Raw genomic sequence first — 15834 nt, 5'->3', positions numbered from 1 at the left:
AGACTCCTGACCTCTCAATCGTGTTAAAAAACAAAGTATGGTTTGTTGATGTTGCAATCCCAGGTGACAGCAGGACTGAAGAGAAACAACTGGAAAAGCTGACACGATATGAGGATTTAAAGATCGAACTGCAAAGTCCTTGGCACAAGCCAGTCAAGGTGGTCCCAGTGGTGATCAGCACACTGGGTGCAGTGCCTAAAGACCTTGGCTTGAACTTAAACACAATTGGCACTGACAAAATTACCACCTGCCAGCTGCAAAAAGCCACCCTACTGGGATCTGCACACATCATTCACCAATACATCACACAGTCCTAGACACTTAGGAAGTGTCCAACGTGTGAACCAATACAACAGCCAGCAGAGTGATCTTGTCTGCAGTGGACTCATCTTGTTGTGTTTCAAATAATAATAATAAATAGCAGGAAGACACCTCCAAGCCCTCCTGACAGATAGACATCCAGACTCTGATGATGATGATGATGATGATGATGATGATGATAATAATAATAATAATAATAATAATAATTGTTCTGTCGCGCACTGGGCCTGTAACAGCTGTACTTTTCTACAGGACGTATACTTTAAGCTCAGCGGGAAGTCATGGCGCCTCAAAGAGAGGTTCTCAGGGATTTTTCTGAAGTGATGGTCTTTAGAGTCTTTAATGATACAACAAAGTCTTTATTATGGAACAAACAACAAATCTTCAATGGTTCAAACAACACTTCAAGGTTTTCTTAGTCTAGTCCTCAATGGACTGGTACCTGATTTTGATTAACTTTCTCTGTAGGAAAAACCATTTTTAACCTCTCCCAGGCTGTTTACTATCTAAGCCTCTTCGGTGTGGGTCCTACTACCGATTCCAAATGCATCTGGGTATCGAGTAGACCTACCAGCCGAGGCTTGAAGATATTTCAGATGGAGTTCCGTGGATCTGTAGTGCTGTCCTCCCTCCGAGAATTCTTTGAGAACTTCAGGGCTGTTTTCTTTCTGTTTGCTGTGAGGCTGAGAGGCTGTGAACTCTCAGCCAGAGCCTTGGGACCTTTTCCCTGGAATTTCTGTTTCCCCGGATGTTCTTGAGAAGAGAAGCTTTTCTACGGGACGAGCTGGTCTACGTCCTATAGTTTAGCATCCTTATGTGAGACTGCCCAAAAATGGCTCCTTTCCTTCCCAGAGCCCTGAACAAAGGGCGGAACCAAAGCTTAATTATGATGGACAGGAGGCCTGCCCTATGACTGCAAACAGATAACAGAAAGAAAATAAAGTTGGAGCTCCTGGTACAGGACAATAATAACAACAATAATAATACAGATCAAGCATATATATCTCACTTGCTGTGTCATACTGTGTTTTTGTGTCAGAATAACAACAACAACAACAACAACAACAACAATAATAATTCCAGCAGACGTTTATAACAGGAGGATTTTGGCAACAGAATTCAAGGGACTGGTGTATTTGCTTTAAAATATACAGCCTTTTACCCTTGTAAATATATTATTTATTTAATAAATAAAGCCACACTATAAGGTTTGTTGTTGCTGCTGTTAAAACAAGCTTTTAGAATAGGAGGATTTTGATTAAAGGACTTTCAAGAGAGTGGTATATTTGTTTTCAAAAGTAATGTCTTTCGCCCTTTGAAATGTATCGCGTATTTGATAGCTATGACGTCTTCGACACTGCGTGGCTATAGGACAATGATTCTGCATCAACAGCCTTGGCTGCATCCTGGGATTTGTAGTTTGGTGAGAATTTCGCCCCAGAAGCCATAGCATTCAATGGGATATTGTCATGGCAGTTAATATGGAATTATAGCACTATAACTATGTTGTTTGGAAAGGCCCTATATTATGTATTATTATGGGAGTAAGGAAATATTTACGTCTTTACTTTCCTCAATTTTCTTGTCTTTTTCCCAACTAGGCATGCAAGTCCGGCTGGTCTGGTCCTGACGGCGGTTGTGGCCTTCTGCTATGCCATTGCTTTGCTCTATGAAGGGTGAGTTGCTCGGGCAATGAAATAATTAGAAATAATTCCTTAGTGTCAGAGAATTAGAGGAAAGAAAGATTAATTCCACGGTCCTGTTTTGCCTGTGGCAATTTATCCTAATATTGCATCGATTGCCACTTGAACTGCCACGGCTCAAGGCTCTGGAATCCTGGGGAGGTGCAGTTTTGCATGGTCTTTGCCATCTTGGCCAAAGAGTGCAAACTACAGCTCCCATTATCCATAGTCTTGAGCCATCGTAGTTAACGTGACACCAAACTGCATTCATTCTACGGTGTATAGGCACCTTGCGAGATGATCCCAATGGGAATGTTTAGAAGCGACCCACCTAAGGCCCAATGCCGCCACAGTCCAAGAAAGAAATATGTTCTACTTTTGCAAAGTACGTGTTTCTTTCTCTCTGGTGCCCACACATCTGGGTTCAAACTGGGTTAATGGCAGGTTGGCAACTCAACATAGTTCCTTCGGCAAGACGTTCAATGGAAAAGGGGAGTTTTTCACCCCTGCTTCTGCTCTGACCCCGAGGCGGTTCGGGTTTTATGGCATTAATTATGTGCCGATATAAAAAGGACCTGTCAATCTAACAAGTGGGAACTGGAATGAGACCCACAGATGGGGCAAAGATCCTGCTGGGAGGCTGCAGAACGGAGACGTTGTGTCACAATGATTGCGCCCACTCCTCCGTCTTCTGCCATCCGCTTACATCTGGTTCAGGGCTGTATTGCCACAAGGGTTAGCGCAGGCCTCTCCTTTCTGTTTGGAGGGTATTCTGGGGGCACATTTTAGTTGGGGCCAGACCCAGGGGTCAAAAAGATGGGGCCAGGATGCCACCACAGCTGAGAATGAAGTTCACCTTTCTAGTAACTGAGATTGAATCACTCCCCCTCTCTCTTTCTTCTTTCTGTCCTTCTTTCCTTTTCCTTTCTCCTTTTCCTCCCTTCCTTCTTTCCATCCATCCATTTCCCCAATCCTTTTACCCTTCCTTCTTTCCCTCTCTCCCTTCTTCATGTCCATTTCCCCTTCCTTCCTTCCTTCCTTCCTTCCTTCCTTCCTTCCTTCCTTCCTTCTTTCCTTCCTTCCTCTTTTCTTTCTATCCAACCATTTTGCCTTGAATCTCAATGTCATCTTTCTCTCCATTTGTTTCTTCCTCCCACCTTCCTTCCTTCCTTCCTTCCTTCCTTCCTTCCTTCCTTCCTTCCTTCCTTCTCCTGTCCCTTCTTTCTAACCATCCATTTCATCTTGATTCTTCCTTTCTTCTTGTTCATTTCTTTTGCTTCCTCCTTCCTTCCTTCTATCCATTTTCTTCCTTCCTTCCTTCCTTCCTTCCTTCCTTCTTCTGTCCCTTCTTTCTATCCATCCATTTCACCTTGATTCTTCCTTTCTTCTTGTTCATTTCTTTTGCTTCCTCCTTCCTTCCTTCTATCCATTTCCTTCCTTCCTTCCTCTTTCTGTTCATCCATTTCACCTTGCTTATTTCTTCATTTTTCTTCCTCATTTCCTCATTTCTTTCTTTCTTTCTTTCTTTCTTTCTTTCTTTCTTTCTTTCTTTCTTCCCTCCCTTCATCTGTTTTCTCTTCCTTTGCCCTTTCCTCCTTTCTTTATTTGTTTCTCTTTCTTCTTTCTTTCCATCCATTTCACCTTGATTCTTCCTCCCTTCTTGTCCTCTTTTGCTTCCCCCTTTCTCCCCTTCTATCCATTTTTCTACCTCCCTCCCGCCCCTCCTTGCTTCCTCCTTCTGTCCATCCATTTCACCTTGCTCTTTCCATCTTTTCTTCCTCTCTTCTTTTTGTACATCTATTTTCCCTTGTTTCTTCCTTCCTTTTCTTCATCCTTTCCCCCCTCCATTTGTTTTCTCTTCCTTTTGCCCTTCTTTCCTTCCTTCCGTCCTTCCTTCCTTCCTTCCTTCCTTCCTTCCTTCCTTCCTTCCTTCCTATTTCCTCCTGTCTTCTTTCTGTCCATACATTTCAACTTGATTTTTCTTCCCTTATTGTCCATTTCTTTTTTCCCTTCTTTCTTCCCTCCTATCCATTTTCCTTTCCTTTTGGTCTTCCTTGCTTCCTTCCTCCCTCTTTCTGTACATCCATTTCACCTTGCTCCTTCTGTTTTTTCTTCCTCTCATCTTTCTGTACATCCATTTCACCATGCTTCTTGCTTTCTTTTCTTCCTTCTTTTCTCCTTTCTTCCCCCTTCATCTGTTTTCTCTTCCTTCTGCTCTTCCTTTTCCCCTCCCTCCCTCTCTTCTGTCTGTCCATCCCTTTCACCTTCCTTCTGTCCTTCCCTCCACCTTTATTCTTTCTTTCTTTCCTCCTTCCCAACTTTTCTTCCTTACGCCCATTTATTTTGCCCTCCCTCCCTTCTATTTTCCCCCATCCATTTCCCTCCTTCATTCTTTCCTTCCTTCCTTGTATTTCCCAGGCCTTTTACAGAAGAAATCTATCGCCAAAAGACAAGGAAGAACAAATAGTGCCAAACTCTTCTGCGGAGGAGAATCCGAGGAGAACCAGAAGCAAACATCCAGTCTGCTTTTGCAGCCCATCCAGCGAAATGAATGGGGAAAGAAACAAAATCCAACTGGAGTCTTTCATTCGGCTTTCCCCAAACTCTTCCAAAGTTGTTTTTTTTTTTCCAGTTAGAAGCTGAGCCCACCTTCAGTTTCCTGCAGCTCTCATCATATCCTCACAAGCCTGAATGGGTTGAAAACATACTTAAGCTTCTAAAGAAAAGGGAGAATGAGCAAGAATAACACGGGTATTGCATGTGAATGGTCTCTTGCACCAATGGACAAATAATGTAGTTTCATTTATGGAAAAGCAAGAGATGTGCCCTAGACTTGTGCGCGGAATGAATTTCTTCTGTTTCCTCCATTTCTTTTGTTACCTTCAGTACTTCGGGAGCCCATAACGGTAAGGGCATTCCAGGTACAAAAACCTGCTCAACATGAAAGCAAGCGGGAGCTGATCTCAGCTCCTCTTCTGTTTTTTGACCCCCCCCCCCCCTCCCCATCCAAACAAAAAGAAAACTCTCATTCCCTGAAAACTACTCTCCTTTTCCAGGAGGTCATTGCTCTTCCTTACCTGGAAGTGGGAAGCCTCTTTAGCCTTGGAAAGAGTGTGTGGCTGTTGGTGTGGTGCAGCCTGGGAGAGAAAGCAAATGCCTGCCTGCATCCAAGCACCTCTCCTCTAGAGTAAGAAACAAAACTGACCTCTTTGCCTTGGAAAGAGTGCGTGCAGCCTGCAAGCCCAAGGGAGAAAGTGCCTGCCTGCAGCCAAGCACCTCTCCACCAGAGTAGAAATAGATAAGAATCATCCTTAAAGCACGCACCTGCCTGCAGCTGAGTGCCTCTCCTCTAGAGTAGACACAGGTAAGAAGTTTCCTTAAAGCACACACCTGCCTGCAGCTGAGTGCCTCTCCTCTAGAGTAGAAACAGGTAAGAATCGTACTTAAAGCACGCAGCTGCCTGCAGTTGAGTGCCTCTCCTCTAGAGTAGAAACAGGTAAGAATCATCCCTAAAGAATGCAGCTGCCTGCAGCTGAGTGCCTCTCCTCTAGAGTAGAAACAGGTAAGAATCATCCCTAAAGCACACACCTGCCTGCAGCTGAGTGCCTCTCCTCTAGAGCAGAAACAGGTAAGAAGCTTCCTTAAAGCACGCACCTGCCTGCAGCTGAGTGCCTCTCCTCTAGAGTAGAAACAGGTAAGAATCATCCCTAAAGCACACACCTGCCTGCAGCTGAGTGCCTCTCCTCTAGAGCAGAAACAGGTAAGAAGCTTCCTTAAAGCACGCACCTGCCTGCAGCTAAGTGCCTCTCCTCTAGAGTAGAAATAAGTAAGAGTCATCCCTAAAGCACGCACCTGCCTGCAGCTGAGTGCCTCTCCTCTAGAGTAGAAACAGGTAAGAATCGTACTTAAAGCACACACCTGCCTGCAGCTGAGTGCCTCTTCTCTAGAGTAGAAACTGGTAAAAAGCTTCCTTAAAGCATGCACCTGCCTGCAGCTGAGTGCCTTTCCTCTAGAGTAGAAACAGCTTAAATGCCTAAAATGACGGGAAGGGGAGCCTGGGAAGCCCCTCCCCATAATGAGCCAATAGAAAACGGATCTTTCGGCACCCCAGAGCAAAAACAGATATCTGCCCTCCCAATTTCGGGAGGCTCCAAAAAATGGATCAGGGCCCCCACTGAAAGCAAGGACACCGAAACGGGTCAAGATATACCCAGATTGCACAAGCCTAGTGTGCCCTTGCATTTGTTGTATAATGTTGTTTTTGGGGGGGAAAGCTGGACATGTTTTGATGATGGAAGAATGGAAGAACCAAGGGAGCTCCTTTATCAGAAAGCTAAGATCTTTTTGCTTCTGGGCCTCGCGCTGCTATAAATTCTTTCCCCTGTTTGCTTTTTGCAAAAAATAGTTTCTTCACACCCCAGTCGTGAAAATATCTTAAATTCCTCCCACTCTTATTGTTTCCAAACTCATCCCAATTAACTCAAATTCCTTCCATTGCCTCACTCTTGTCTTTTTTGCCAACTTTAACTTTCCAAACCAGCCCAATGATCAACAAAGAGCAAAAAAAAAAAAAAAAATCAGGTGGTGAGATAAGATTTCACAAAGCTGCATCTACATTGAAGAGTTAAGACAGATTGATGCCACTTGAACTGCCATGGCTCCTGGGAGTTGTCTTTTGGAGAAGCACCAGCACTTTTGGACAGAGAAGTCTCAAGACATCGTACCCAGGATGCCCATAATATTGAGCCATGTGAGAATGAGCTCACAGGCCCCTGTCTTCAAGCTGATCTGACCGCGCAGCAGGGAGTTCCACAGTTCCTGGGAGCATAGACTTTCAAGATGACAAAGGGACTGTGGCTCCAGCAGCAGCTTCAATACAGAGACCTTTCCTTTTCTTGCTGGATTCCCCCTGCTTCATTGTAACAATCCCCCAATAAAAAGTATCCTTTCTTTCAACCTTTTCTCTCTCTAGAATGATTAATTGTCTCCTTTACTGACTCTAACTCCACTCCCATTATGAACTTGCTGGCTCACTCAGGACGCTCTTACTGCCTTCCGGGGAGGCCAAAACTGCATTACTTTGAACCACGGATACGGAGACCTATCGGGCCCCCGTATCCGTGGGTCAACAAATCATCTCCAAACTGGTGTCATCTTTCTCCTAGACTAATTTTAAGACTAACTGCTATCTTTTTGTATAATGGACCCCTGCATCCCGGGAAAACCATTTGTCACAAAACCTCATGTGGGGACTAGCAAGCTTCTTTCCATGGCTCCACACTGCGATGATGTTCATGTCTCCATTTCATGTACACCAGAAAGCCTGATGACCCCGAGAAAGTCCCTTGTGATCATCCCCTGGGACCCCCGGACCCCTGGCAGGCCGTTTTGGAATTTATGGATTGGATCTACAGTTTTCTTCTTTTGTGCTCCTCCCATATGCTCCCCATGAACTCTTGGGAGCTCTTATGGACTTTCATGAAATTTCCAAGAACTTTTATGAACTTTCTCCAACTTCTATAAATTTTTGAGAACTTTTATCAATTTTTGCGAACTTTTAACAACTTTCATGAACTTCAATGGACTTTGGAAAGGGCTGATTTAGGACAACCACCCCCCCCCCCCCAACTCTGCATGATTTCTCCTCTCCTTATGAATTCCTTGTATGTTCCCTTGTCTCATTTCCAATTCCCTATATGTATGTATGTCAATATTTTAAAAATGAAGGAAAAGCCACCTTTTCATGAAACCAGCACCTCGTGGCTCCTGGAAGTTTCCCAATTTCCTGGGCCAGTAAATCCCAAACAAAGGGCTCAACCAAAACCTATTTGCACGGACAATAGATAAATGACTTATCAGACTGGACCTCGGAGGGTTGAAAGCCAGGCCATCTGGAATGATAGGGTCTATGGACATTTTGGATCACCCAACACCCAGCAATTCTCTATCTTCGAGGAACCAGGGATTTCGCCACAGCCTCACCATTGTGTCATATCTTGACTGGCCAAAACCAACATCAACTCCCTCAATGAACTCCATATCTCAGGATAGTAAAACAAAAGACCTAGCCTCCCAGGGCTAGACAAAGATGATTCAAAAGGCTAAAACAATAACTCAGATCTGACTTGAGAGCCTAAGCTATCGTTGGGTCATTGGGCAAACATGGTCATTCTAATCCTGTCATTTTGCCTCTCTCATTCATTGTTTCCCACCCAGCATGCCTCCTGCCTCCTCATTGGCTGAGCAGCCGAAGTGGGGCTAGTGCTCTGATTGGACAGGGTGCAATCTATCTGACTGCACATCCCAGCCAGCGGATGTCTCCAGCCAATCAGCGCAAAGCTGGTTCAGAGGTCAGGCCCGAGAAATTTGAATTTGACAGCTCTATATTTCCTATAAATATTGCATTATTTTGCCCAACGGGTCATGTCGGCTCCTAGGCAAATGATTGCGGTCGTCATCCGTTCCAGCTGGAATGAAATAAACATCTTGGTTGCTTTTCTTCAACTTGTTGAGATTTTATTGGGAAAAATAAGGGGAAAAGTCCTTTGGGTCCTTGCTTGTTTCGCCAGGGTCCCGGATCCTCCTTTTTGGGTCTGGCCAGTCTCCGCTTTGCCAGGGCCTCCCAAATTCATGCTCGACAACACATGGACCTTGGAATTGGTCTGGAAGACCTCCAAATGCCCAGCATTTTTAGGTTTCTCTAGATAGGCATGGGCAAACTTGGACCCTCTAGGTGTTTTGGACTTCAACTCCCACAGTTCCTAAGAGCCTTAGGTCTCTTAAGTGGCTCAGGAGGAAAATGAAAGGGCCTGAGACTCTTAGAAATTGTGGGAGTTGAAGTCCAAAACACCTGGAAGGCCAACGTTGACCCATGCCTGGTTTAACCCATGGGATGACTATTCCTTTTGTTTCTCTCTTGCATGACCTCATCGTTCGGCAGCTTGCTCAGGTTGACTTGACAACCCTTTTTGGTTTTCCACTCCTTGCATAATCCATCCATCAGCTAAATTGTGTAAGGAGATGAACGGCGGCCCTGTCAATGAGCCAGAGATGCTGAGGCAGAGCCGGGCTGGTCTTGTTCTGGGCAGTTTGCTGCTCAGTCGCCTTGCGGGCATCTTTCTTCCCTCCTGAGTGAAGCCCTTCCCGGACCTTTGGCTGCCCAAGATTAAATTGCTATCGACCCTTCGCTCTAAAGAAGTCATCATTAATTACTGGGCCAATTTCTAAGAACCTGAACAGACTCACTCTGCAGCGTTTGCAAACCATTGCCTGGCTAGAACTGGCAAGAGGCGGTTCAGATCTTGACTTTCCTTCACTAACAAACAAATTTAGCAAAAGGGAGCCCAGTTTTTTAGGAAGCTCAAAATAAAAATTGGTATCTCGTTAATAAAGGAAAAATAGCAAATAATAATAATAATAATAATAATAATAATAATAATAATAGAAAAACGGGTAAATATATTGTCGAAGGCTTTCATGGCCGGAATCACTGGGTTGTTGTAGGTTTTTTCGGGCTATATGGCCATGGTCTAGACTAGAGGCATTCTCTCCTGGCATTTTGCCTACATCTATGGCAGTGGTTCTCAACCTTCCTAATGCCGTGACCCCTGAATACAGTCCCTCATGTTGTGGTGACCCCCAATCATAACATTGTTTTTGTTGCTACTTCATAATAGTCATTTTACTACTGTTATAAATCATAATGTAAATCTCAGATATGCAAGATGTATTTTCATTCACTGGACCAAACTGGGCACAAATACCCAATGCACCCACATGTAAATGTTAGTGGGGTTGGGGGAGGATTGCTGGGATTTGTAGTTCACCTATAATCAAAGAGCATTCTGAACTCCACCAGCGATGGATTTGAACCTAATTAGCCACACAAAACTCCCATGCCCAACGGAAAACATTGGAAGGGTTTGGTGGGCATTGACCCTGAGTTGGGGAGTTGTAGTTCACCTATATCCATAGAGCACTGTGGACTCACACAATGGTGGATCTGGAACAAACTTGGCACAAATACTCAATATGCACAAATGTGAACACTGGTGGAGTTGGGGAAAATAGACCTTGACATTTCTGAGTTGCAGTTGCTGGGATTTATAGTTCATTACAATCAAAGAACATTCTGAACTCCACCAATGATAAAATTGGCTCAAACTTCTTACATGGAATCCCCATGACCATCAGAAAATACTGTGTTTTCTGATGGTCTTTGGCGACCCCTCTGACACCCCTTTGCGACCCCCTCAGGGGTCCCGACCCCCAGGTTGAGAAACACTGAGCTATGGCAAGCATCCTCAGAGGTAGTGAACATACTCTGAGGATGCTTGCCATAGATGCAGGCAAAACGTCAGGAGAGAATGCCTCTAGACCATGGCCATATAGCCCGAAAAAACCTACAACAACCAAACTGGTAAATAATAATAATAATAATAATAATAATAATAATAATAATAATACAAAAGTTGCTAATACTAATAGAAAACATGACAAATAATAATAAAAGAAAAGTTGCTAATAATAATAACAGCAATAATAAAAATAAGATGGCATTTAATGATAATAATAAATGAAAAGCTGGTAAATAATAATAGAAAAGTGACTAAGATAAGCATAAAGGTTTCACCCTGACAATAAGTCTAGTATCCGACTCGGAGCGGGGGCACTCATCTCTATTTCTAAGCGGAAGAGCTGGCATTGTCCATAGACACCTCTAAGGTCATGTGGCCAGCATGACTGCATGGAGTGCGGTTACCTTCCTGCAGAAGTGGTACCTATTGATCTACTCATATTTGCATGTTTTCGAACTGCTAGTTTGGCAGAAGCTGGGGCTAACAGCAGGAGCTCACCCTGCTCTGGATTCGAACCGCCAACCTTTTGGTCAGCAAGTTCAGCAGCTCTGTAGTTTAACCCACTAGGGTTAGAGTGACTAATAATAATAATAATAATAATAATAAGAGTTGCAAAGGAAGTGAATTAATGTTAATGCCCAATGGTGATTGCTTTGATTTTTACAGAATAATAAAGAGAAGTAACCTGCTCTTTTCTCCCATTTCTCTTCCATTCTTTTTTTTAAAAAAAACTTCAAGTAAATGGGAACATCAACATGCCCTTCGAGGACTAATGGCACATCACCGTGACATTTGTGAATGGTGCGTCCTGCATGGTCATGCTGAAGCTTAAGCCGGCCGTTTTCGGCTCTGTTGCTATTTATTCAAGGGGTGATTATTTTGAACGATGGCCTCCTCTGATTAATTGGGTTCCCAGGTAGATGGAGTCGGTTTGTACCTGTCTTGGTTAATAAACAGAGGAGAGAACGGCCATTTGGTTGCAGCAGGGAGATGGCCCCTTAGAAGAGATCCAGTCCAAGACTCTTCTGACATACAAGGAAGACACAATTAAAGCCCTCGAGACAGATGGCCATCTAGCCTCTGCTTTAAAGCCTCCAGAGAAGGAGATTCCAATTTATTTTAGTTATTTATTCTAAGTTGTGCGCCAGCTAGGAAGTCTGACTTGGCCACGGTGGTCCATGCTCTGGTTACATCCCGTATAGACTACTGCAATGCTCTCTACATGGGGTTGCCTCTGAAGTCTACGTGGGAGCTACAACTAGTCCAACGAGCAGCAGCCAGATTACTAACAGGAGCAGGGTACAGGGAGCACACTTCTCCTCTGTTGCATCAGCTCCACTGGCTGCCAATCAGCTTCCGAGCACAATTCAAAGTGCTGGTGCTGACCTATAAATCCCCAATTGGCTCCGGACCAGTTTACCTGTCCAAACGGATTCTCCACTACAAATCATCAAGGTTGTTAAGATCTTCTGGAAGGGCCCTGCTCTCGGTCCTACCACCTTCGCAATTGCGTCTGGTGGGGACGAGGAACGGGCCTTCTCGGTGGTGGCCCCTCAGCTGTGGAACTCTCTCCCAATGGAGATTAGATCTGCCCCTTCCCTTTTGACTTTCAGAAAGCTAGTAAAATCCTGGCTCGGGGACATAGCATTCTCAGAATGATTAGCGAATCAACCCCACTGGCCGATGGTGATGAATGGGATTTTATCTTGACAATCTGGCTTTATGTATTTATTTGGTTTGTATTTTAATGTATTATAACGATTGGCACTGACAAAATCACCACCTGTCATCTACAAAAGGCCACCCTACTTGGATCTGCACGCATTATTCGCCAATATATCACACAGTCCTAGACACTTGGGAAGTGTCCAGTGTGTGATCCAATACAAATCCAGCATAGTGATCTTGTTTACTGTGTACTAATCTTGTGTATCTAATAATAATAATAATAATAATAATAATAATAAAGAAGCATGGCTCTCTTGTCCCCTTCTCCCTACCTTCTGTTTTCCAAGTTCGAACTACATACCTAGCAACGTAAACCACTCCACATAGAGATTCATAGTTTCCAGACCTCTGAGCATTTTTGTTGCCCTTCTCTGGACACATTGCATCTTCTCCATATCTTTCTCAAATTGCATTGCCCAGAATTGAAAATAGCATTTCAAGTGAAGGCTAATTAAAGAAGAATAGAGTGGGACTATGATTAAACCCACTATTGAGGTAGCCTAGAATCGCATTGGCCTTTTTCGCTGCTGCATCACACTATTGGCTCAGGTCACTATTTTCAAGCCAGGTGTCACCCTTTCCACATCTAGTCATTTCATTTTTTTGTCCTACTTTACATCTACACTCAAGTCCTGTTAATGCAACCTAGAATCGCATTGGTTTTTCTGTAGATTCTTGAAAAAGAACCACTTGGACAATGGAACAGGGCCGAGGAGAGTCAAGCATTATTTCCCTGCAAAGTGTGGAGAATCCGGCCCGTAAACATCCCCAGATGGCTCCTCCCTCACCTGTGTTCAGAAACGTTTCCACCTGTGTGTCTCGCGTGCGCCACGTGTTTGGCGTTTGTTTTGCTCCAAAACAACCCCAAGTCGCATCCGTGGCTCCATCCCAAGCGGGCATCGAGTCCTTTTTTTTTGGGGGGGGGGGGTACCCAACTAGGCAGAAAAGAAAGGCTATCTTGTGCCATCTTTGGTAAATATCAGCAGCCATCCCAAGGGTTCTGTGGAATGAAAACAGCAAAAGGAAAGATAAACACAAGCTCAAGGCTGCGAGAGAGATGGAGAAGGTAGCAATTGAGGAAGCTCTGAAAATGTCCAATGTCAGGCATGGGCAAACTTTGGCCCTCCAGATGTTTTGGACTTCAACTCCCACAATTCCTGACAGCCTCAGGACCCTTCCTTTTCCCACCTTAACTGATATGGCTACCTATTGAATTTGCTGATTTGTAGTTTTGCGAGGCCTAACCGTGGTGAATGGCGGAAGCTTTTAACTCAAGGTGTCTGAGGGCTGGAGCATCTCTAATATCTCTCAAAAGTGTCTCAAAAGAGTGTTAGTCTCTAAAATCCCTCAATGTGACAATGGCCGCTGTGTCTATCTGGATGAGGAGGAACAAGCTGAAGATCAGTCCCGACAAGACAGAGGTTCTCTGGTTGGTCGTAAACCTGACCGGGGTATAGGGTGGCAACCTGTGCTGGACGGGGTTACACTCCCCCTGAAGTCACAGGTCCGCAGTTTGGGAGTCTTCTTGGATTCATCGCTTATGCTTGAGGCTCAGGCGTCGGCGGTGTCCGGGAGGGCTTTTGCACAATTGAGACTCGTGCGCCAACTGCGACCGTACCTCGCGAAGGTGGATCTGGCCGCAGTGGTCCATGCCTTGGTCACCGCCAGATTGGACTACTGCAATGCGCTCTACGTGGGGCTGCCCTTGAAGACGGCTCGGAAGCTCCAACTGGTCCAACGATCAGCAGCCAGGATGCTAACTGGGGCCCCTTACAGAGAGAGGTCAACCCTCCTGTTCAAGGAGCTCCACTGGCTGCCGTTTATATTCCGAGTCCAATTTAAGGTGCAGGTGTTTACCTACAAAGCCCTGAACGGTTTGGGACCAGCCTACCTGCGTGACCGCATTTCCATCTAGGAACCCACACGTTCACTTCGGTCATCTGGAGAGGCCCTGCTCGTGATCCCACCGGCGTCGCAAGCGCGCTTGGTGGGGACGCGGGACAGGGCCTTTTTTGTGGTGGCCCCCGACTCTGGAACACCCTCCCCAAAGACCTTAGACAGGCCCCTACTTTGGCTGTCTTCAGAAAGAACTTGAAGACCTGGCTTTTCCGATGCGCCTTCCCAGATTAGGAAATCTCCACTACCAAGTCCCATAAGCACTGTATCAGAACCAATGATTGCTGCACATCGCACACCGCACTTGCCCTAGAAGCCCTATATACATCTCCTGTCACATCAGCACTTTTAATCTTTGTACCCATTGCTCTGGCCCGGCCCAGTTTTATTGTGTTTTACTGTATTGTGCCTGTTGTTTATTTTGCTTTATTTTGTTTTTAATTGTTTGATTTGCTTAGATTGTATTGTTGTGTTGTGTGTTGAAGCCTTGGCCTGTGTAAGCCGCATCGAATCCTTCGGGAGATGCTAGCGGGGTACAAATAAAGTTTAATAATAATAATAATAATAATAATAAAAGATAATATCATACCAAATTGTTATTGCACTATTATGCCACCTTAACAGCTACTGCTGTCTCCTGTGGAATTCAGGGATTTGTAGTTTAGTGAAACCTAATTCTGGGAAATTATGGAAGCTTTTAACTCAAGGTATCCAAGAACTGGAGAATTAAACGAACAACGGACTTTAAAATCCTTCCAATTTGGATGCGATAAAGGGCAAAATCATGCTATGTTGTTGTTGTTCTATTATTAGCTGTTATTGATGAGGAGGTATTGGAAATATAGATATTTATTTATGAATAAATTGTATGTACTTTATAACCATTGAAATGTATAGCAAAATCAAGTTCTCTCTGTATAGAAACAATGCTAACGGACAAGCGAGTTGCAGTCCAGGCACAGCAAAAGAGGGGCTGGCGATGGAGGCATGTTATCTATACATTCCAGGAAAAAGATAAGTCTGCCCTAGGAGCAACAAGCTGGTACAACTAGGCTCTAAAAGGAGCCCCCCTCTCTCTCCTGACAGGTCAAAGTTAGGCCCCTTGATTAATGAATGTAAGATGCTTGCTCTTCAGAAAGACACAGAGACATGCTTTTTGTATGTTGGAAGGTAGAACTTGATATTCTTATGATGCTAAGATGACATAGTAAATGAAATCAATGTATGTAGAAGCATGTTCTTTGTTTGCTTGCATTTGGAGACTATAAAAGCCACAGTCTGTACCTATATCATTGCTCTGGTGCTTTTGGACAGAACTCCTCACCAGAGTCCCAGCTGGAAATAAAGCCATACTTTTCTTTTCTCCGGAAAGGGTCTCTCTTGATAGTATCTCTCCTATTTATGCTGCAACATTTCGGCTACTTCCAGAATTGGGGAATTTGTAGTTTTGTGAAGCCTAACTCTGATGAAAGGCAATAACTTTTAACATAAGGTTTCCAAAGGTTGGAATATCTGTCTCTAAAATACCTCAAATGTGGCAATAATGAAGGGCAATATCATGCTATGTTGTTAGAGCTCCATTATTGCACCTCCTTGAGTGTGGATTTGTAGTTTAGTGGGACCTCTCTGGTTGAATGTTCTAATCTCCAAACTACAAATCACCAGCTTCCATAGGAGAGACCAGAGTTCAAATACCTGCTAGGCCATGAATCCCCATTGGGTGGCCTTGGGCAAGTCACACTCTCTCAGCCTCAGAGGAAGGCAATGACTAACTGCTTCTAAACAAAATTTGTCAGAAATATAAAAAAAATTAACTACACTTGATCTTAGCCAAAAGGCCAAGAAGCGAT

General features: G+C 44.3%; 1 protein-coding gene and 1 pseudogene across 2 annotated transcripts in view; one reads left to right on the top strand and one right to left on the bottom strand.

Annotated features, from left to right (window-relative positions):
- LOC137094728 (phosphatidylethanolamine N-methyltransferase-like) overlaps nt 1–6959 on the top strand; it is an 84242-nt gene extending 77283 nt beyond the window's left edge. For both annotated transcript variants that reach the window (XM_067462178.1, XM_067462177.1), the window contains exons 6-7: nt 1923–1997; nt 4422–6959. In XM_067462178.1, the coding sequence (XP_067318279.1) occupies nt 1923–1997; nt 4422–4470 (124 nt within the window). In that variant the 3' untranslated portion in view covers nt 4471–6959. The remainder of the gene's footprint in view (nt 1–1922; nt 1998–4421) is intronic.
- Nucleotides 6960–15699: 8740 nt separating this feature from the next.
- On the bottom strand, nt 15700–15834 carry LOC137095738 (U2 spliceosomal RNA; annotated as a pseudogene).

The sequence above is a fragment of the Anolis sagrei genome, chromosome Y (assembly GCF_037176765.1).
Source record: "Anolis sagrei isolate rAnoSag1 chromosome Y, rAnoSag1.mat, whole genome shotgun sequence".
NCBI classification, from domain to species: domain Eukaryota; kingdom Metazoa; phylum Chordata; class Lepidosauria; order Squamata; family Dactyloidae; genus Anolis; species Anolis sagrei.
The sequence above is the reverse complement of the archived record's forward strand: the minus strand, read 5'-3'. Positions and strand labels throughout refer to the sequence as shown.